Source organism: Oncorhynchus gorbuscha, linkage group LG15 (assembly GCF_021184085.1).
Source record: "Oncorhynchus gorbuscha isolate QuinsamMale2020 ecotype Even-year linkage group LG15, OgorEven_v1.0, whole genome shotgun sequence".
Lineage (NCBI taxonomy): Eukaryota > Metazoa > Chordata > Actinopteri > Salmoniformes > Salmonidae > Oncorhynchus > Oncorhynchus gorbuscha.
The window spans coordinates 29939355-29961515 of record NC_060187.1 but is presented as its reverse complement, the minus strand read 5'-3'; the positions used below and the strand labels follow the sequence as shown (position 1 = coordinate 29961515).

Genomic DNA, 22161 nt, shown 5'->3' with positions numbered 1-22161 from the left:
TCCTAAAATGGCTGTGTGCACACAGGCAACCCAATTCTGATCATTTTTTCACACCATTTTATTTTTTAACCAATCACATCACATATTTCCACATCAGTTATTTTTCAGAGCTGATGTGATTGGTCAAAAGACCATTTTGGGGAAAAAAGATCAGAATTGGTCTGCCTCTCTAAATGCAACCATAGTGACATACCAGGTGAGTGATATTTGCCAGTTGTAGGGGATCCCCCTCTCACACTGAATTTGGAGATTAACACTTTTTACAGATGTTCTCCCCTCACAAGACTGGATGTCTAATATCTTCTCTAATCCTCTCCTGTTCTTCATCTGCACTTATTTTAAAACACAGGACAAATTAAAGCAATATTGAGGCGGCCTCCTGGGAAATTTGATTTCATTAGTCCAGACATTTTTGATAAGAGCAAATGAAGGAAAGGAGCTGAAGATACAAGGAGACAAGGGGGTGAGAGGAGGCATCGTAAACTATTGAGATGCACCCTCAGTTTTATAAGCTCTCAGGGAGGAAGTGAGAAGTCTGTTTCAGGAAGTCACTATAACTGCCTGGTACAGCAGGTGGCTCTATGAGGAGAACACAGCCCTGGCACAGATCTAGGGTCAGTTTACCCTGCATTACTATACCATTACTATTATACCATGTTACACAGCGGCGTGCAAATACTGTATCCCTCATTTCTAAGATGCAGAATATAACTATGTTGTAAACTTAACATGTCCTCAACATCTGTCTTCTTTGGGCACGAAACCCATTGTGTGTGTGGTACAGTATACATCAATAGACAAACAGGGATTGACAAGGAAACATTTATCAACAAATCAAAAGAGAACCATCGTGCTCTCCCAGAAGCTTGGCTGGTGGGTAAAACCTGCATAATCAGATGAACAAAGGGGTGTAATGGGTTCACACACATTTATCATCTGAAAGACTCTTTATAGCGAACCATAATCTTTACATAGCAGCGAGCAGAAATGGTTATAAATCCACTGTTATAGTATATTATGTAATCGAGGTATGTGTCCTTTCAGTCCGTTCATCATTCTGAAACACTAGTATGACTGTAAATGTAACTAGAATGGTATAAAAGTACATTCATTGGAACTCTTGTTCAGTTGGTCAGAAAAATGCCTTTCCTCTCATCACTGAAGGATGGAGAAGATAATGCCTTAAAGATGTCTCTGTCAGTGGTTATAGGTAGTGGTGTTGAGGTCAGCAGCCTGGGGGAAGTAACCGGTGGTCAGTGTCTTAGCCAGACAGCCGACTGGGTCCTCCAGAGCCACTTTCTGTCCCTGTGCTGAGTCCAGAGAACCAAGGCCCACCTCCAACCCTTTCTCATCCAGCCACGTGTCCCCAGAGAAGAGGCTTGTTATCTTAAGAGGGCTTGGGGAGGTGTTCCGCCCCATTGAGCTCAGATCCAGTCCTGAAGAAATGCCAGAGAAATCTACTGTTACATCACACAACCAGCCTCCTAGCAGTCCTCCAGACTCCTCAGGGCATCTGTCTGTTCTCTCACAGCTGGGAATGTGTCCCCTGTATTCCTTCTTCTCTGTCTTGTCTCGTGGAGCTGTGATTGTAATCTGGGGTTTGTATCCGATATTCTCCAGAGGTGCTGCTGTCCTTTCTCCTGTCCCCTCTCCTCCCCCGGCCCTAGCCCCACCCTGGAGCCGCACGATGTGGATGATGGGGTACAGTTCCTCCCTCTCCCCAGGAGGGATCTCCTCAATGGGGGACAGTGGTGGGTCACTGACGGTGAACAACCAGGACGAATTTGGGACCACTGGCTCTTCATGCTATAGGAGGACAATACAAACACAGAGGTTATTGTGAAGAAGTCAAGGCCTTAGAAAGCTAGTAGGCCTGGTTTAGATGACAGGGCTCTATTTGTTTATTTCGATCCCCACTCGCTTTTGCAGAAGCAGCAGCTACTCTTCCTGGGGGTCCACAAGAAACACAAAACATGACAAGTAACAAAACACTGATACACTGACAGAGAAGAACAGTCACACACATTTTTTGATATAATGATATACAAACAATACAACAACAAAAAGATACAAACAATACAACTTAAAAACAACGGCCTCCCGAGTGGGGCAGAGGTCTAACGCACTGCATCGCAGTGTTTGAGGCGTCACTACAGACCCTGGTTCGATCCCAGGCTGTGTCATAGCCAGCCTTGACCTGGAGGTAGCGCACAATTGGCCCAGCGTCGTCTGGGTTAGGGGAGGGTTTGGCGGGCTGGGATTTCATCGCGCTCACACAACTCCTTGTGGTGGGCTGGGTGCCTGCAAGCTGACTCGGTTGCCAGCTGAAAGTTGTTCCTCCAACACATTGGTGTGGCTGACTTCCGGGATGAGCGAGCAGTGTGGCTTGGCAAGGTCATGCTTCAGAGGACACATGGCTCTTGACCTTTGCCTCTCCCGAGTCCGTAGGGGAGTTGCAGTGATGGGACAAGACTGTAACTACTAATTGGATATCATGAGATTAGGGTAAAAAAAAATAACACAACAACATATTCTATATAAACAATAAACTACAAATAAAAAGGTGTTTCCCCTCACTGTTGCCGCAGTTCCATGAGTTGTTATGTAATCTGTGTTTGTAAAGGTAATTTTGCTGTTTACTTGAGTAATTGGAGATAGAAGGGAGTTCCAATGCTCTTTATAAAACTGTGCGTGCCTTCAGAAAGTATTCATACCCCTTGACTTATTACACATTTTGTTGTGTTAAAGCATCAATTCAAAAACATTTCTGAAGCATTGAAGAGCCTCTAGAACACAGTGGCCTCCATCATTCTTAAATGGAAGAAGTTTGGAAACACCAAGAGTCTTTCATGAGCTGACCGCCCAGCCAAACTGAGCAATCAGGGGAGAAAGGCCGATGGTCACTCTGACAGAGCTCTAGAATTATTCTGTGGAGATGGGAGAACCTTCCAGAAGGACAACCATCTCTGCAGCACTCCACCAGTCAGGCCTCCTTGGTAAAGTGTGAAAACGACCTTAGACTGAGGTGAAGATTTTACGTTCCAACAGGACAAGGACCCCAAGCATATAGCCAAGCAACACTGAAATGGCTTCAGAACAAGAATGTGAAAGTCCTTGAGTGGCCCAACCTAAGCCTAGACTTGAATCCCATTCGAAAATCTGTGTAAAGACTTAAAGATTGCTGTTCACCGCCACTCCATAGCTTTGGAAAATCTGCAAGGAGGGATGGGGGAAATCCCTAAATCCAGATGTGCAAAGTTGCTACAGACATACCCAAGACGACTCAAAGCTGTAATCACCGCCAAAGGTGCTTCTACAAAGTATTGACTCAGGGGCGTGTATACTTATGTAAATGAGATATATATATATTTTTAGACATGTTTTCTTGTTGTCATTATGGGGTATTGTGTATAGATAGATGAGAAGAAATATATATTTAATCTATTTTGAATTCAGGCCTGTAACACAACAAAATGTGGAATAAGTCAAGGGGCTTGAATACTTTCTGAAGGTACTGTACCTCCATGCCTCCATACTTCCATTCAACACCATCGTGAGAGTCTCATGTTTCCTTAGATTGGCCAAACCGTTTGAATGCTACAGACATTTTCGTGAGGATACTGATTTTTGGGATGTCTCCTGGTCTGACAAACAGCGCTGTAGCTCTGCCACTTTCCACCGCAGATGCAGAAGGCCAACATAGGTGGTTGTGGTGGATTGAGATGTACCCCACGCAAAAGACAGATATCTCTAACTTACACTGGTAGATTTTGATGGAGAATTGTTTATCATGTTAATTAGATTGACGCACATGTGCAGCTTTACCAGCTACAGCTTTGCTAGGTATTTCTTTGCTGCACTTGACCATATTACCAGACAGTAATAAGACCAGAGCCTGAACAACTATTACAATTGATTTGTCAAAAAACCAGAACACATATTTTTTTAACAGACATTCCCCTCCACATCTTCACAACAACTTTGTCAATATGACTTGACCATGATAATTAAACATCCAATGTTATACCTAGGAGTTGAGCTTCCTCAACTTGCGCAATGGTCACCCCCTTTATGTACAACTCCAGTTGAGGTTTAGGTCTTAGAGAATGTTTTGAACCAAATACAATGCTTTAAGTTTTAGATGTACACTGCTCAAAAAATAAAGGGAACACTTAAACAACACAATGTAGCTCCAAGTCAATCACACTTCTGTGAAATCAAACTGTCCACTTAGGAAGCAACACTGATTGACAATACATTTCACATGCTGTTGTGCAAATGGAATAGGCAACAGGTGGAAATGATAGGCAATTAGCAAGACACCCCCAATAAAGGAGTGGTTCTCCAGGTGGGGACCACAGACCACTTCTCAGTTCCTATGCTTCCTGGCTAATGTTTTGGTCACTTTTGAATGCTGGCAGTGCTTTCACTCTCGTGGTAGCATGAGACGGAGTCTACAACCCACACAAGTGGCTCAGGTAATGCAGCTCATCCAGGATAGGACATCAATGCGAGCTGTGGCAAGAAGGTTTGCTGTGTCTGTCAGCGTAGTGTCCAGAGCATGGAGGCGCTACCAGGAGACAGGCCAGTACATCAGGAGATGTGGAGGAGGCCGTAGGAGGGCAACAACCCAGCAGTAGTACCGCTACCTCCGCCTTTGTGCAAGGAGGAGCAGGAGGAGCACTGCCAGAGCCCTGCAAAATGACCTCCACCAGGCCACAAATGTGCATGTGTCTGCTTAAATGGTCAAATCAAAATCAAATCAAATTTTATTTGTCACATACACATGGTTAGCAGATGTTAATGCGAGTGTAGCGAAATGCTTGTGCTTCTAGTTCCGACAATGCAGTGATAACCAACAAGTAATCTAACTAACAATTCCAAAACTACTGTCTTATACACAGTGTAAGGGGATAAGGAACATGTACATAAGGATATATGAATGAGTGATGGTACAGAGCAGCATACAGTAGATGGTATCGAGTACAGTATATACATATGAGATGAGTGTGTAGACAAAGTAAACAAAGTGGCATAGTTAGAGTGGCTAGTGATACATGTGTTACATAAGGATGCAGTCGATGATGTAGAGTACAGTATATACATATGCATATGAGATGAATAATGTAGGGTAAGTAACATTATATAAGGTAGCATTGTTTAAAGTGGCTAGTGATATATTTACATCATTTCCCATCAATTCCCATTATTAAAATGGCTGGAGTTGGGTCAGTGTCAATGACAGTGTGTTGGCAGCAGCCACTCAATGTTAGTGGTGGCTGTTTAACAGTCTGATGGCCTTGAGATAGAAGCTGTTTTTCAGTCTCTCGGTCCCAGCTTTGATGCACCTGTACTGACCTCGCCTTCTGGATGATAGCGGGGTGAACAGGCAGTGGTTCGGGTGGTTGATGTCCTTGATGATCTTTATGGCCTTCCTGTAACAACGGGTGGTGTAGGTGTCCTGGAGGGCAGGTAGTTTGCCCCTTACGGAGAGCCTTACGGTTGAGGGCGGAGCAGTTGCCGTACCAGGCGGTGATACAGCCCGCCAGGATGCTCTCGATTGTGCATCTGTAGAAGTTTGTGAGTGCTTTTGGTGACAAGCCGAATTTCTTCAGCCTCCTGAGGTTGAATAGGCGCTGCTGCGCCTTCTTCACGACGCTGTCAGTGTGAGTGGACCAATTCAGTTTGTCTGTGATGTGTATGCCGAGGAACTTAAAACTAGCTACCCTCTCCACTACTGTTCCATCGATGTGGATAGGGGGGTGTTCCCTCTGCTGTTTCCTGAAGTCCACAATCATCTCCTTAGTTTTGTTGACGTTGAGTGTGAGGTTATTCAGAAACAGACTCCATGAGGGTGGTATGAGGGCCCGACGTCCACAGGTGGGGGTTGTGCTTACAGCCCAACACCGAGCAGGACGTTTTTCATTTGCCAGAGAACACCAAGATTGGGAAATTTGCCACTGGTGCCCTGTGCTCTTCACAGAACAAAGCAGGTTCACACTGAGCACGTGACAGACGTGACAGTCTGGAGACACCGTGGAGAACATTCTGCTGCCTGCAACATCCTCCAGCATGACCGGTTTGGTGGTGGGTCAGTCATGATGTGCACAGCCCTCCATGTGCTCGCCAGAGGTAGCCTGACTGCCATTAGGTACTGAGATGAGATCCTCAGACCCCTTGTGAGACCCTATGCTGGTGCGGTTGGCCCTGGGTTCCTCCTAATGCAAGACAATGCTAGACCTCATGTGGCTGGAGTGTGTCAGCAGTTCTTGCAAGAGGAAGGAATTGATGCTATGGACTGGCCCGCCCATTCCCCAGACCTGAATCCAATTGAGCACATCTGGGACATCATGTCTCGCTCCATCCACCAACACCACGTTGCACCACAGACTGTCCAGGAGTTGGCGGATGCTTTAGTCCAGGTCTGGGAGGAGATCCCTCAGGAGACCATCCGCCACCTCATCAGGAGCATGCACAGGCATTGTAGGGAGGTCGTACAGGTACGTGGAGGCCACACACACTACTGAGCCTCATTTAGACTTGTTTTAAGGACATTACATCAAAGTTGGATCAGCCTGTAGTGTGGTTTTCCACTTTAATTTTGAGTGTGACTCCAAATCCAGACCTCCATGGGTTGATAAATTTGATTTCCATTGATAATTTGTGTGATTTTGTTGTTAGCACATTCAACTACGTAAAGAAAAAAATATTTAATTCAGATCTAGGATGTGTTATTTTAGTGTTCACTTTATTTTTTTGAGCAGTGTATTTAAGACCAGTTTATTATTAATCACCCATTCGGATACTGACTGTAACTCCTGCAAACTCACTAGCTTTAGGTGCTGGCATGTAGATTGTAGAATCCTCCACAACATAGTTATTTTAGCTTTGTGTAAGACCAGTGGCAAATCATTTGTAAAAATTTAAAAGAGTAATGGCCCAAAGGAACTGCCCTGAGGCACACCGAACTGTACATATCTGATGTTAGAGAAGCTTCCTTTGAAGAACACTCTCTGGTTTCTGTTGGATAAATAACTATCCAACCATGTGATGTCAGGTGATGTGAAGCCATAGAAAGTGCATTTTTTAAATAAAAATGTATGATCAATAACATCAAAGGTTGCACTGCATTTATATTGCATTCTGAAAGATGTAGATGTGTTTATATTTCATTCTGGATGATATAGATGCATTCATATTGCATTCTGAAAATGTAGACAGGGAGGTGAAGACACAATTTTTCTGTTAGTAGATTACCTTCAGTAGTCTGATAGCATTGCTGTTTCCAGGCTTGGGGAGGTTCTCAGAAAGCCAGACAGGACCCAGGGATAAACATGTCTGTTTGATCCTGCAGGGAATGGAAGTCTCATAATGAGCTGGGTTGTTTACTGCTTGTTTGCTGTTGATCACTTAGTCTTATATTGGGGTTCTATTGTTATGTGATAGTGTTGTTGTGACCAGTTTTTCTCAGCTCTTTAAGCAACACAGTGCATTACAGTGCATGCAGTAAATATCACATGCAAACAGATGTGTTAACCACATTGTTCACCACAGTCAAAAATGTCAACCTCAATAGCACGGTAAACTTAAAAACAGAAAGAGTACAGTACTTCTTTGGAAAGTAAGTACCAGAAAGTATACACTGTTACCACGTCAACTAAAGCATAAACAGCTGAAACAGGATTATAAACGCAAGCGCCACCAGCTTGGTACCTTTTCCTCACACAGCTCCAACACATCAGGTTCGCCACTATCACCATGACAACTGTTGCCACGAGTGACATGCCAGCCACCAACCCAACTAGAGAAGAACAGGGTACATGTTAGTAAACGACAGCACACTGTAAGAACAGGTTAAGACATCAGAGAGGCAATCATAATGTGTTTGGAACAGAGTGAAGAGAAGGCGTGATTGGTTTGGAACGTGGCCATGGTTGTGAATTAGCCTCTTCGACAATCCTGATCTTGCAAGCTTACATTCTAGCAAATAAGAATGCAAGCTTGCGAGATCAGGATGTCCGTACAAGGCTAGTTGTGAATGTTTCTGATCTGTAGAGCTGAGGGAGGGAGTGAGTTGTTGTGAGTAAGTTTGGAACATGGCCATGGTAGTGAATGTGACTGACCTGCAGTGACTGGAGAGTGCGAGAGTAGCCACTCTCCCTGTGGTCCTTCCCCTGCTGCCGTGGAGGCAGACACTCTGAGGGCCACGGCCCCCTCAGGACATTCCAGCCACCTCTGACTGGGCCCTGACACTGTAATGGACACTGATACAGTCACTGGAGAGAAGACGGCGGACCAGAGATATATAGCATTTCACCATGCACACAATGAATGAATCAATCAACCTATCAATCAATCACCAACTCAATTAAAGGGGAAATCAGCAGATACTTCATCCATTTTTATTTTATTTTTTATTGTACCCATTGATTCCTGAAGAGTATAACTTCAGGAATATAACATTCTGCAGCAAATGCCTTATGGTCCCAGTTCAACTGTCGTACCCTGTCAGAACCCAAAATATAAGCTTGGTTTATTCCAATGTTTGTAAACAATGTAAATGGAAATATACACTATATAGCCTGAAAACATGGTTATAACTATAATTTTGATTCTGTCTATGAATTTGGTTAAACTTCTCCAGACCCATTTCTCAGCTTTTTTCTGAAAACGGCAGGAGAATACTTTGTTATTGTTTCAACTGCTGATTCCAACTTTAAATGTAATGTTTTTACAAATGCATTTATCACAAAGTGTAGGTAATTGTATAAGTAATGTATATCCACAAAAGAGCAGACAAGATGACCCCCCTAACATACAGTACCAGTCAGAAGTGGAGACACACCTACGGATTCCAGGGTTTTTATTTATTTTTACTATTTTCTACATTGTAGAATAATACTGAAGACATCAAAACTATGAAATAACACATATGGAATCATGTAGTAACCAAGAAAGTGTGAAACAAATCAAAATATATTTGAGATTCTCCAAAGTAGCCACCCTTTCCATTGATGACAGCTTTGCACACTATTCTCTCAAACAGCTTCATGAGGTAGTCACCTAAAATTCAAGAACTTTGAAAGTTTCTTCAAGTATTGTCGCAAAAACCATCAAGAGCTATGATGAAACTGGCTCTCATGAGGACCACCACAGGAAAGGAAGACCCAGAGTTACCTCTGCTGCAGAGAATAAGTTACCATCCTCAGAAATTGCAGCCAAGATAAGAAATTGCAGCCCAGATAAGAAATTGCAGCCCAGATAAAGAATTCATAAAGAGTTCAAGTAACAGACACATCTCAACATCAACTGTTCAGAGGAGACTGCATGAATCAGGCTTTCATGGTCAAATTGCTGCAAAGAAACCACTTCTAATGGACACCAATAAGAAGAAAAGTCACAATTATGGTTCCAACCACCGTGTCTTTTTGAGAAGCAGATTAGGTGAACGGATTATCTCGGCATGTGTAGTTCCCACCGTGAAGCATGGAGGAGGAGGTGTGATGGTGTGGGGGTGCTTTGCTGGTGACATTGTCAGTGATTTATTTAGAATTCAAGGCACACTTAACCAGCATGGCTACCACAACATTCTGCAGCAATACGCCATCCCATCTGGTTTGCGCTTTGTGGGACTATCATTTGTTTTTCAACAGGACAATGACCCAACACACCTTCAAGCTGTGTAAGGGCTATTTTACCAAGAAGATGAGTGATGGAGTACTGAATCAGATGACCTGGCCTCCCCAATCACCCGACCTCAACCCAATTGATGTGGTTTGGGATGAGTTGAACCGCAGAGTGAAAGAAAAGTAGCCAACAAGTGCTCAACATATGTGGGAACTCATTCCAGGTGAAGCTTGTTGAGAGAATGCCAAGAGTGTGCAAAGCTGTCATCAAGGCAAAGGATGGCTACTTTGAAGAATCTAAAATCTAAAATGTATTTTGATTGATTTAACACCTTTTTGGTTATGACATGAATGTGTTATTTCATAGTTTTGATGTCTTCCCTAGTATTCTACAATGTAGAAGAAAACCCGTTGAATGAGTTGGTGTGTCCAAACTTTTGACTGGTTCTGTAGATTCCCTACAATATGTTGTTACAGCCAGGACAACAACAGTTAAACTACAGTATTGCACACAGCTGTCATCACACCAAGTCATTACACTACAGGGACAGGGTGAAAAGTAGTTGTTCTAGCTGCTTTCCGCACCAGTATAGGGGTCCACAAACGGGAGTGGTGCATGTTGGGTAACAACTCAGGTCTGACTTTAGCGTCAGATATGCATGTGCACACAACCACATCCTGCTGTGGTGTTTAAGAATAACTTCTGATTCTCTGAAGCACCAAGTCCTGAAACTGCACACTGTAGCTAACTGAGACTAACTAATACAAACAAACAAGACATCCATTCTCTTCCATTGACTGAGAGGAGGTCCATTCGGCTCCCAGAGTATACTTCCTGAAGATTCTTGAGATGTACTTTATAATATCACAGTCTAATCCCTCTACATCTGATGTACAGTACAGTTTAATTCAGTGTGATTCAGAGAGACAGATTACTGGAACTAAGGAGAGGGGTGTTGTCTTTCTCTGTGTGGTGAAAGGGTGGAAAGCCCTGTTTCAGCTCTGTGTCAGCTCTCTCAGCTGTGGGTTTGTGAGGCGTGCGAATCAAAGAAATGACACAAGGTTGATTTCTAGGTAACCCCGTCCCCAGGCACGAATTGCTGGCGACAGAGAGAGAGCAGGCTGGTGGGTGAGATTCATTTTTAGGTGACATGTTTTTTCCATTGTAATACTGGAGTATGCGCAGAACACCTTAGACGTACCGAAAATGCACACACATGCATATTGATAATGCATACACTACAACACACACACTCCTATCCTCTCACCCCTCTGATTCTGATCTGTGTCAGAGTCCAGTGTCTTGAGGTAGATGTTGTAGTGTGTTAGGAAGCCTCTCTGTTGGTCCTCTGGTAGCTCCTCCCATTGTATCAGAACCCGACTGGTTTCACGGGCCAACACTGACACCTTCGGTACCGACGCAGGTTCTTAAATACAGACAGGGAGTCAGGGAACACTGTCACTGGAGAATAAGAACAATCCACAGCTCATTATGTTTACTTTCTATAATGGGATAGTAACGAAACAGCAGTGCAAAGTAATACCATAAAGTAGCAAACAAAAACACAATGTGTTATTTTACATGAGGGATAACTTCACACATTCCTAATCATGTAAACCTACTATCTTCTCTGGAATAAACCAGGCCAGATGAGGGGTTGGACACACCCCATGTAGTGTCAGCATACAGAGACACATTATACCTCACTCCCGGTGTCAGACCTGAAACAAAACACACCATATAATACATGAATAAGATGGCGCCAGAGAAGGCTGACGTTTTACGTGTTCCTGACCAATTGCATTTGTTTGTTTATTTGCGTTGTTTGTAACTTATTTGTAAAACTTATTTTGTGCATAATGTTTCTGCTACCTTCTCTTATGACTGAAAATAACTTCTCGACATCAGAACAGTGATTACTCACCACAAACTGGCAGAATCATTTGTTCCTTTAACGAGTCTGACGAGCCCAACATGAATGACATACTGCATTCTGACATACAGGCCTAGATCCCCGTCATTTATGTGAAGAGAAGGCGGAGAAAAAGGAGCCAGAGGTCGGGCTGCCTTCTGAGAATTCGTAGGCGATCGAATAAACCCCCACTGCCTTCCATTCTGCTAGCAAACGTGCAATCTTTGGAAAATAAAATTGATGACCTGTGCGGAAGATTAAACTACCAACAGAACATTAAAAACTGTAATATCTTATGCTTCACGGAGTCGTAGCTGAACGACGACATTATCCACATACAGCTGGCTGGTTATACGCTGCACTGGCAGGATAGAACAGCGGCGTCTGGTAAGACAAGGGGTGGCGGACTATGTATTTTTGTAAATAACAGCTGGTGCACGATATCTAAAAGTCTCGAGGATCTGCTCGCCTGAGGTAGAGTATCTCATGATAAACTGTAGACCACACTATCTACCACACTATCTACCTGTCTACATACAACCACAGACCGATGCTGGCACTAAGACCGCACTCAATGAGCTGTATTCTGCCATTAGCAAACAGGAAAACACTCACCCAGAGACGACGCTCCTAGTGGCCGAGGACTTTAATGCAGGGAAACTTAAATCCGTCTTACCAAATTTCTATCAGCACATTAAATGTGCAACCAGAGGGAAAAAACTCTGGACCACCTTTACTCCACACACAGAGACGTGTACAAAGCTCTCCCTCGCCCTCCATTTGGCAAATCTGACCATAATTCTATCCTCCTGATTCCCGCTTACAAGCACAAATTAAAGCAGGAAACACCAGTGACTCAGTCAATAAAAAAGTGATCAGATGATGCAGATGCTAAGCTACAGGACTGTTTTGCTAGCACAGACTGGAATATGTTCCGGGATTCTTCAGATGGCATTGAGGAGTACACCACATCAGTCACTGGCTTCATCAATAAGTGTATCAATGCCGTTGTCCCCACAGTGACCGAACGTACATACCCCAACCAGAAGCCATGGATTACAGGAAACATCTGCACTGAGCTAAAGGCTAGAACCGCCACTTTCAAGGAGCGGGACTCTAACCCGGAAGCTTATAACAAATCCCACTATGCCCTCCGATGAATCATCAAATAGGTAAAGTGTCAATTCAGGACCTGCCTAAATGACTACCGATGTCACGTCCTGACCTAAGTTCCTGTTTTATGTCTCTATTTTGTTTGGTCAGGGCGTGAGTTGGGGTGGGCATTCTATGTTTTGTTCTCGGTTTTGTACTTCTTTGTGTTTGGCCTGGTATGGTTCCCAATCAGAGGCAGCTGTCAATCGTTGTCTCTGATTGAGAACCATACTTAGGTAGCCTGTTCCCACCTGTGTTTGTGGGTAGTTGTTTTCTGTTTTGTGTTGTTTCACCTGACAGGACTGTTTCGTTTCTTACATTCTCGTTGTTATTCTTGTTGCGTGTTCTGTTATATTAAAATATTAACATGGACACTTACCACGCTGCATGTTGGTCCAATCTTGACTAATCTTCCTCAGACGAAGAGGAGAATCATTACAACCGACCCGTAGCACTCATGTCTGTAGCCATGAAGTGCTTTGAAAGACTGATCATGGCTCACATCAACTCCACTACCCCAGAAACCCTAGACCCACTCCAATTTGCATACCACCCTAACAGAGCCACAGATGATGTAATCCCTATTGCACTCCACACTGCCCTTTCCCACCTGGACAAAAGGAACACCTATGTGAGAATGCTATTCATTGACTACAGTTCAGCGTTCAACACCATATTACCCTCAAAGCTCATCAATAAGCTAAGGACCCTGGGATCTCCCTCTGCAACTGGATCCTGGACTTCCTGACAGGACACCCACAGGTGGTAAGGGTAGGTAACAACGCATCCGCCACGCTGATCCTCAACACAGGGGCCCCTGTGCTCAGTCCCCTCCAGTACACCCTGTTCATTCATGACTGCACGGTCAGGCACGACTCCAACACCATCATTAAGTTTGCCGATGCCACAACAGTGGTAGGCCTGATCACTGAAAACGACGGGACGGCCTATAGGGAGGTGGTCAGAGACTGGCCATGTGGTGCCAGGACAACAACCTCTCAAGACAAAAGAGATAATTGTGGACTACAGGAAAAAGAGGACCGAGCTACCCCCATTCTCATCGACGGGGCTGTAGTGGAGCAGGTTGAGAGCTTCAAGTTCCTTGGTGTCCACTTCACCAACAAACTAACATGGTCCAAGCACACCAAGAGGGCACAACAAAACCTATTCCCCTCAGGAGACTGAAAAGACTTGGCATGGGTCCTCAGATCCTCGAAAGGTTCTACAGCTGCACCATCGAGAGCATCACTGCCTGGTATGGCAACTGCTCGGCCTCAGACAGCAAGGCACTAATGAGGGCAAGTACGTACGGCCCAGTGCATCACTGGGGCCAAGCTTCCTGCCATCCAGGACCTCTATACCAGGCGGTGTCAGAGGAAGGCCCTAAAAATTGTCAAGGACTCCAGCCACCCTAGTCATAGACTGTTCTCTCTGCCCCCACACATTGACTCTGTACTGGTACCTCCCTGTATATAGCCTCGCTATTGTTATTTTACTGCTGCTCTTTAATTACTTGTTACTTGTATTTCTTATTCTTATTCATTTTAACTGCATTGTTGGTTAGAGGTTTGTAAGTTAGGTCTACACCTGTTCTATTCGGCGCATGTAACTAATAACATTTTATTTTATTTGATAAGTCTATCTCAGTAGTCCAAAATAGTCAATTCTCTCCACTAGCTACCTCTTGTGGTTGATGATGAGCATTGCGTGGCATCACATGCATTGTCAGAATCAGCAGCAGTTTGTATACAAAGACACGGTCAGAAATGTGTCTGTGTTTCTGACTTATGTACTTACCTGTGATGAGTGTTGTGTTTCTCTCCCTGGCCACTCTCTGCCAGCCCATTTCCTGATGTTGACTCTTCCACTCCACCAAAAAGCCCAACAGTACCTCCGCTTCAGCCCCACTAGATCCATCCCGTGACCAAGACAGGGCAACTACATCCCCTCCTTCTACATTTGCCGGACTGAGGCTTCTCAGAACAGGCCCAGACACACCTGTAATACAAAGAATATGGTTGGTGTTCATCATATCACAATTACTTAAGTGAAAAACAAGTAAACCTGTGTCTGGGAGGTGTGTAGTAGCAGGTGTATCTTCTCACCTGTGTGTGTGAGCTGTATGGTAGCAAGTATATTTTCTCACCTGTGTGTTTGAGCTGTATGGTAGCAGGTGGAGATGTCCCGTAGGAGGTGACAGCCCTTACAAACAGCTCCTGAACCCCAGGTGACACCTGGACAGAACACTGGGTGACACCAGCAGGATACGTGACCTCCTCCTGTCTCTGACCCTCATGCAGGTAGACCAGCTCATACCTCAACACATGACCACTATAATCACCTGGAGACAGGGGCTGAGGAGAGAGAGGGGGGAACAGATTGAGAGAGGGAAGATAAGAGGAAAGGTGAGACGGAGAGAGATGAGACAGAGAGAGATGAGACAGAGAGAGGTGAGACAGAGAGAGGTGAGACAGAGAGAGATGAGACAGAGAGAGGTGAGACGGAGAGAGATGAGACAGAGAGAGATGAGACAGAGAGAGGTGAGACAGAGAGAGATGAGACAGAGAGAGGTGAGACAGAGAGAGATGAGACAGAGAGAGGTGAGACAGAGAGAGATGAGACAGAGAGAGGTGAGACAGAGAGATAAATAGAGAAAGATATCCTTTCCATGTAGTATTACCCAAGTTTATCATCCAAACCAAATGTAAGGATTAAAGCTCTAGAACAGCATTGAAAAATCACAACCTCAAACAATATAATTACCACCAATAGTCCATCATGGTATGCTATTTGATCTTCTTTAAAGTTCTTGGGGTCAAAGAACAGCTTTTTGTTGCTAAGCGTGCTAACCAACCAATCAAAACTGATAGTGTTTCTGCAGATACCTTCCATAGTACTGTCACATCCTGAACCCCATCCACCCCAGGGATACCCAACACCCTCCAGACATCCAGCTCTCTAGTGGGGGCTGAAAACATAAAGGAGAAAAAGTTACCCTGATGACAACACTTTACAGGTTAGCAAAAATATCTACATTTAGACTTCTCATTTAGACAACTTCCACAACACTGTCAAGATAATCTGTTGTCAGTGTCTTCCAACCCTCACTGTAATGTGTGAACAGGCTCTCTCTGAAACGTGCATTATTTAAAAAACATGCTGGGCTCTGGGCTTACCTATGCCTGGGCTTGTTTTACTAGCTGATGGGCTCCATCTACTACAGAGGGGCCTTTGGGTGGAGGAGGGCCTGAGCGCAGGGGTGGGCCTCTGTGTAGAGGTTGGCCTCTCTATGGAGAAACAGACTCTGATCTGGAACTCATACTGCGTCATGGGCTTCAGGCCCTCCACCTTGACCAGGCCTCTGCTAGGATCCAAGTGTAGCTCCAGCTGCACAAAAACACCAACAGATAATGGCATTCACTCATACTTCTTCTCTTTATTCTTGTATTAGTCCAACTGTGAGAGTGCATGTACAGTATTGGAACATTTAGATGCAACCAAGGTGAGGAATGGGGATGTTGATGACGACAATATAATATAACTCACCCAGGAGCCATTGCCTGTTCTGAGCCTGATGTGGGGTCTTAAAGGTTTGGGGTATTCAGAGCAGTTCCAGTGCAATACAGCCGCCCTGGAGCCACTCCAAAACTCCAGCTTCATGATCTGAGGGGTGTCTGGTATCACTGCAATGCCAAGAGACACATCAGGTAAATTACAAACCTAGATGGGCTTAATGGGATGTTCTCATCATTTAATAGTTGTTATGACCCAATGTCCTGTTCATTTATGGTTTATTAACATTGACAGTCCTGGTATTAATCAGCACATAGAGACAATACATGCAGGAAGCCGATCCTTTGAAAACAATGTCAAACTCAAACCATATCAGAGGATTTCACAGCAAGATGTCCTTAAAAGGAACAAGTTACAAGATGAGTAATTAACAAGTTACAGGATGAGTAATTAACAAGTTACAGGATGAGTAATTAACAAGTTACAGGATGAGTAATTAACAAGTTACAGGATGAGTAATTAACAAGTTACAGGATGAGTAATTAACAAGTTAAAGGATGAATAATTACTTCACATGCAAAACCCATAAACATTTTCAGATATGAGAGAACACTATGTATATATTTACAAGGATTTTTTTAAATAGATTTTTATTTGTTTTATTCCCAGCACCAGAGTGAGATGCGATGTGGTGGTAGTGGCGTGTGCACATCCGTTATGGTAACAACATATATGAGGATATAAAAAAACTTGTGTGTATGTATGTATGTATGTATGTGTGTGTGTGTGTGTGTGTGTGTGTGTGTGTGTGTGTGTGTGTGTGTGTGTGTGTGTGTGTGTGTGTGTGTGTGTGTGTGTGTGTGTGTGTGTGTGTGTGTGTGTGTGTGTGTGTGTGTGTGTGTGTGTGTGTGTGTGTGTGTGTGTGTGTGTGTGTGTGTGTGTGTATGTATGTATGTATTCAGAGACATGAACCTACCTACATCATTGACAGAGAAGTTGAAGGGTTGGGACAGTGATGTTCCCAGGTCGTTGTGAGCTCTTATACTCAGCTGGAACTGTTCATTCTCATCCAGCTCCAACCGTGGAATACTGAACACACCAGTACCCTGGATTCCACGGTGAAACACCTGGGTTCTGTTCACACTGTGGATAAGCAAGTCACATTACTTTTCCAGAGAAGGACAAATGGGAAAAAGCTTTCCTTGCCTTGAATCTGTTAATTATTCTGTTTAAGTGCTTAAGCCACATATATAAAAGGTTGATTTTGTGTATACTACACTGTTAGAAAAAAAGGTGCTATCTAGAACCTAAAAAGTTTATTTGGCTGTCCCCATAAGATAATTATTTGAAGAACCCGTGTTGAATCCAGCTCGAACCCTTTTGGTTCCAAGTAGAACCGTTTTGGGTTCAATGTAGAATTCTTTCCTCAGAGGGTTCTACCTGGAACCAAAAAGGTTTCTTACCTGGAACCAAAAAGGGTTATCCTCTGGGGACAGCTGAATAACCCTTTTGGAACCCTTTTGTCTAAGAGTGTAGCTACACATCTATTCACAATATATTTCTGATGTGGTAACCCTAGCCCAAGGTGGAGGAAAATACAGTGACCACAGGGCTCATCACCCAGCTCACCTCCTGACTGAGACATTGTAGGTTGTGACCAGGTGTGTTTCCCGTCCTCTGCTCCAGCTACAGGTGATATCCTCTGAGTCCCTGGAAGCCTGGCAGGCTATACCACTGGGCTCATCAGGAGGGTCTGCAGGGAAGTAGAGCAATAGTATACAGCACACCCTTACATGGTCTAGCAATTGCTCTGAATAACATCTAAAATATTTGTTTTACTATTTCATAAGAGTCCAGAATTGGTCAAGTGAGAATTAATGCTAATTTGCTGCAACAACAACCAGCCAGAGAGGAAACAACACTGCAAAGATAACATACAGAATCTAAAGACAGTAGACGTACATCCAGTGTGTAGGTCTAGCCCACAAACAGTCTGTATGCGTCCGTCTGTTTGCCGCAGCCTACAGACCAGAATGGAGTTTGGTGTGCGTAGGTTAGTCAGTCTCAGCCGGACAGTGGAACAGTTCAAGATCTCTAGTGCCGTCTGGTCCTGCCCATTCAGTTCCACAGATAAACTGACAACACAAAGAGGTTTCAATACTACAAAATGTCTCTCTCTGTTCCCTTCTCTTCATTATGTCTCTCTCCTTCCTCTCTATATACAAACATATAGGCAGGCAGGCAGACAAACACTAACCGATTGACACCTATCTATCTATCTATCTATCTACCGACCGATCGACCGACAGACAGACCTCTGGCCACAGTTGGGCTTTGTGGTTGTGCAGTACACTGTAAGGTTGGAACCCATGCGAAAGAGTGGCCCAGGTTCTACAGTCACAGACCCCTGACAGATGATACCCATTCTCGGACCTAAGGGGTTGGCTGGAACCTGGAATGTACCTGTCCACAAACACAACATGTTACATACAGTGCATTCGGAAAGTATTCAGACCCCTTGATTTTTCCACATTTTGTTAAGTTACAGCCTTATCCTAAAATGTATTAAATACTATTTTATCCTCATCAATCTACACACAATACCCCCCAAAAAAATGTTTACATAAGTATTCAGAACCTTTGCTATGAGACTCAACATTGAGCACACACCTGTCTACATAAGGTTCCACAGTTGACAGTGCATTTCAGAGCAAAATCCAAGCCACCAACACTCTTCCTAGAGCTGACCTTGGTCAGGGAGGTGACCAATAACTGAATGGTCACTCTGACAGAGCTCCAGAGTTCCTCTGTGGAAATGGGATAACATTCCAGAAGGACAACCATCTGTGCAGCATTCCACCAATCAGGCCTCTATGGTAGAGTGTCCAGACTGAAGCCACTCCTTAGTAAAAGACACATGACAGCCCTCTTGGGGTTGCCAAAAGGCACCTAAAGGACTCTGAGACCATGAGAAACAAGATTCAATGGTCTGACGAAATCAAGATTGAACTCTTTGGCCTGAATGCACCGCTCCTACGGTGAAGCATGGTGGTGGCATCATCATGCTGTGGGCATGTTTTTCAGCGGCAGGGACTGGGAGACTAGTTAGGATCGAGGGAAGGATGAATGGAGCAAAGTATGGAGAGATCCTTTTTGAAAACCTGCCCCAGAGTGCTCAGGACCTCAGACTGGGGTGAAGGTTCAACTTCCAACAGGACAATGACCCTAAGCATATAGCCAAGACAACGCAGGAGTGGCTTCAGGACAAGTCTCTGAATGTCCTTGAGTGGCCCAGCCAGAGCACGGACTTGAACCCGATCAAACATCTCTGGAAAGACCTGAAAATAGCTGTGCAGCGACGCTCCCCATCCAACCTGACATAGCTTGAGAGGATCTGCAGAGAAAAATGGGAGAATTCCCCAAATCAGGTGTGCCAAGCTTGTACCCAACAAGACTCAAGGCTGTAATCGCTGGCAAAAGTGCTTCAACAAAGTGCTGAGTAAAAGGGTCTGAATACTTATGTAAATATGATATGTCAGTTGTTGTTTTTTAAATTAGCAAAACATTTCAAAAATGTTTTTCCATTATGGGGTATTTTGTGTAGATTATTGAGGGGGGGAAACAATTTAATCACTTTAGAATAAAGTTGTAATGTAACAAAATATGGAAAAATACAAGGGGTCTGAATACTTTCCAAATGCACCGCATTGTGATGTCACGGGCAGTTCTCTCTAGAGAGGAATAAACCAACTCTGGAATGCCAAGCAATACTAAACAATGTTAAACTAAACATTTACTGGAATGTAAAATGTAATGCACAACATTATTTATTTCCATATTACAAAAATACAGGAATCACTTACATCTGTACAAGAGAAATATGACGGTAGTCCTCCAAATGGTTCTGAAGAGACTCATCTCACCTGTTCTCTGGCTCTCCGTGTCTACAGACACATTGGCACAAATCCTTTTCAGCTGAACATTTGATCTTGATTGTGATGATAGATCAAATTGGCCACACACAACTGTAGCCTCATATAAAAAATAACCAACCTGATCTCAATGCCAGGATTATATGTCATTAATAAGAGCAATGAAATGTTGAGTACTGAACATATTGGTTGATATGTTTGAGCTACTTTTAGCACTAGTTATGTTTTTGCCAAGAGAGAGACAAGATCTGGCCATGCTCTTCCTGTTAGAAATGTCTGTATACAGTAGATAACATGAATTTGTTGAAATCGTGATAGCTAAGTGAGTGGAATAGGATACATGACAGATATATACAGTTGAAGTCGGAAGTTTACATACACTGAGGTTGGAGTCATTAAACCCAGTTTTTCAACCACTCCACAAATTTCTTGTTAACAAACTATAGTTTTGGCAAGTCGGTTACGACATCTACTTTATGCATTGTTTACAGACATATTATTTTCCTTATAATTCACTGTTCCAAATCAATCCCTGAACAACAGTGAAGGACCTTGTGAAGATGCTGGAGGAACAGGTACAAAATGATCTATATCTTTCAAATGGACAATGACCCCAAGCATACTTCCAAAGTTGTGGGAAAATGGCTTAAGGACAACAAAGTCAAGGTATTGGAGCTATTGGAGTGGCCATCACAAAGACCTCAATCCTATAGAAAATGTGTGGTCAGAACTGAAAAAGTGTGTGTGAGCAAGGAGGTCTACAAACCTGACTCAGTTACCCCAGCTCTGTCAGGAGGAATGGGCCAAACTTCACCCAACTTTTTGTGGGAAGCTTGTGGAAGGCTACCCGAAACATTTGACCCAAGTTAAACAATTTAAAGGCAATGCTAGCAAATACTAATTGAGTGTATGTAAACTTCTGACCCACTGGGAATGTGATGAAATAAATAAAAGCTGAAATAAATCATTCTCTCTACTATTATTCTGCCATTTCACATTCTTAAAATAAAGTGGTGATCCTGACAGACCGGAGACAGGGAATTTTTACTCTGATTAAATGTCAGGAATTGTGAAAAACTGAGTTGAAATGTATTTGGCTAAGGTGTATGTAAACTTCAGACTTCAACTTTATTTATCACAGGGTCTGCACATGAACTGCACACATGAGATATGTAACCTTTTTAAACTTGACCTTTGTATGCACATGATTTTAGAACATAAATCCTAACACATTCTTAAAGTCACCTTAGGATAAGTCATGAAGTACATAATAAGAAAGCAACATGTTGAAATAGTAATACAATGACACTTCGTCTGTCGACCTCCTTCAGTCTTCTATTTGCCCAGATCTCTCTAGCTTTTTGTATTGGTATAATGTCAAGAAAAAGACATTTGGATGACTGTTACTCACCAGCATGTTAAAGTGTCCACATCCCTTCTTTGAAGAGGACTGATAACACATCTGTGGATTATGTCAAAAAGTAAAATAAAAATTAACATTCAGCATATTCCAGGTCTTACTAAACCGTAATCTACTGACGACTTGTTTTCAAGATGTTTTTGTCATCTTTGTTCTTATACTTGGTGTTGAAACTTCTTTAAAGGAGGCAATGACCTAGATCTGAGGTATTTTATGAGAAACTTGGTATGTTACTTTGCCCCACTTAAGGAACCACAGCGGTTCTGTTTACTCAGCTAACTCAGAGGTCGGTGTCCTCAATACCTGTTTTCACTAAATGTGTTGTTAGCAGATTACAAAGTAGACTATATTCCTGCATATCATTGTTGGTATGGCTGCAATAATTAAGTGTTGCCATGTTATGCAATTTTATGGTGTGTTTAATGGTATCGTTGATCTAGTTTGTTTGCTACAATGGAATCAATTGAAAATATTATTATTATTATTATAAAAGTGTAAACCCCACCAACCCTGCATGCTGGTCAAGTTAAATCAAATGCACTACTCACAGTCCCATCTCCTCATCAGAGGTGCATACTCCACACATGGTGTCCCAAATGCATTCT

At 43.3% G+C, this 22161-nt stretch overlaps 1 protein-coding gene across 1 annotated transcript; it reads right to left on the bottom strand.

Moving 5' to 3' along the window:
- Positions 1-564: 564 nt before the first annotated feature.
- Positions 565-21693, bottom strand: il23r (interleukin 23 receptor). The gene is made up of 17 exons (XM_046301551.1): positions 21548-21693; positions 20068-20148; positions 18520-18667; positions 18167-18339; positions 17834-17957; positions 17181-17347; positions 16238-16374; positions 15868-16078; positions 15577-15659; positions 14838-15045; positions 14489-14689; positions 11250-11348; positions 10895-11053; positions 8124-8252; positions 7714-7801; positions 7258-7348; positions 565-1806 (listed from the first exon to the last, which is right to left on the bottom strand). Exons 2-17 carry the CDS (start codon positions 20120-20122, stop codon positions 1198-1200), a joined length of 2682 nt encoding a protein of 893 aa, XP_046157507.1. The 5' UTR covers positions 20123-20148; positions 21548-21693; the 3' UTR covers positions 565-1197.
- Between the last annotated feature and the right edge of the window lie 468 nt (positions 21694-22161).

Excerpts from the sequence above, each read along its gene's own strand:
- il23r (XM_046301551.1), bottom strand. The coding sequence starts at position 20,122 with ATGAGTCTCTTCAGAACCATTTGGAGGACTACCGTCATATTTCTCTTG. Across the intron at positions 15,660-15,867 it reads TAAAACAAGCCCAGGCATAG|CCCCCACTAGAGAGCTGGAT; the intron begins GTAAGCCCAGAG and ends TTATGTTTTCAG. Across the intron at positions 1,807-7,257 it reads ATGCTATCAGACTACTGAAG|CATGAAGAGCCAGTGGTCCC; the intron begins GTAATCTACTAA and ends GTCCTCCTATAG.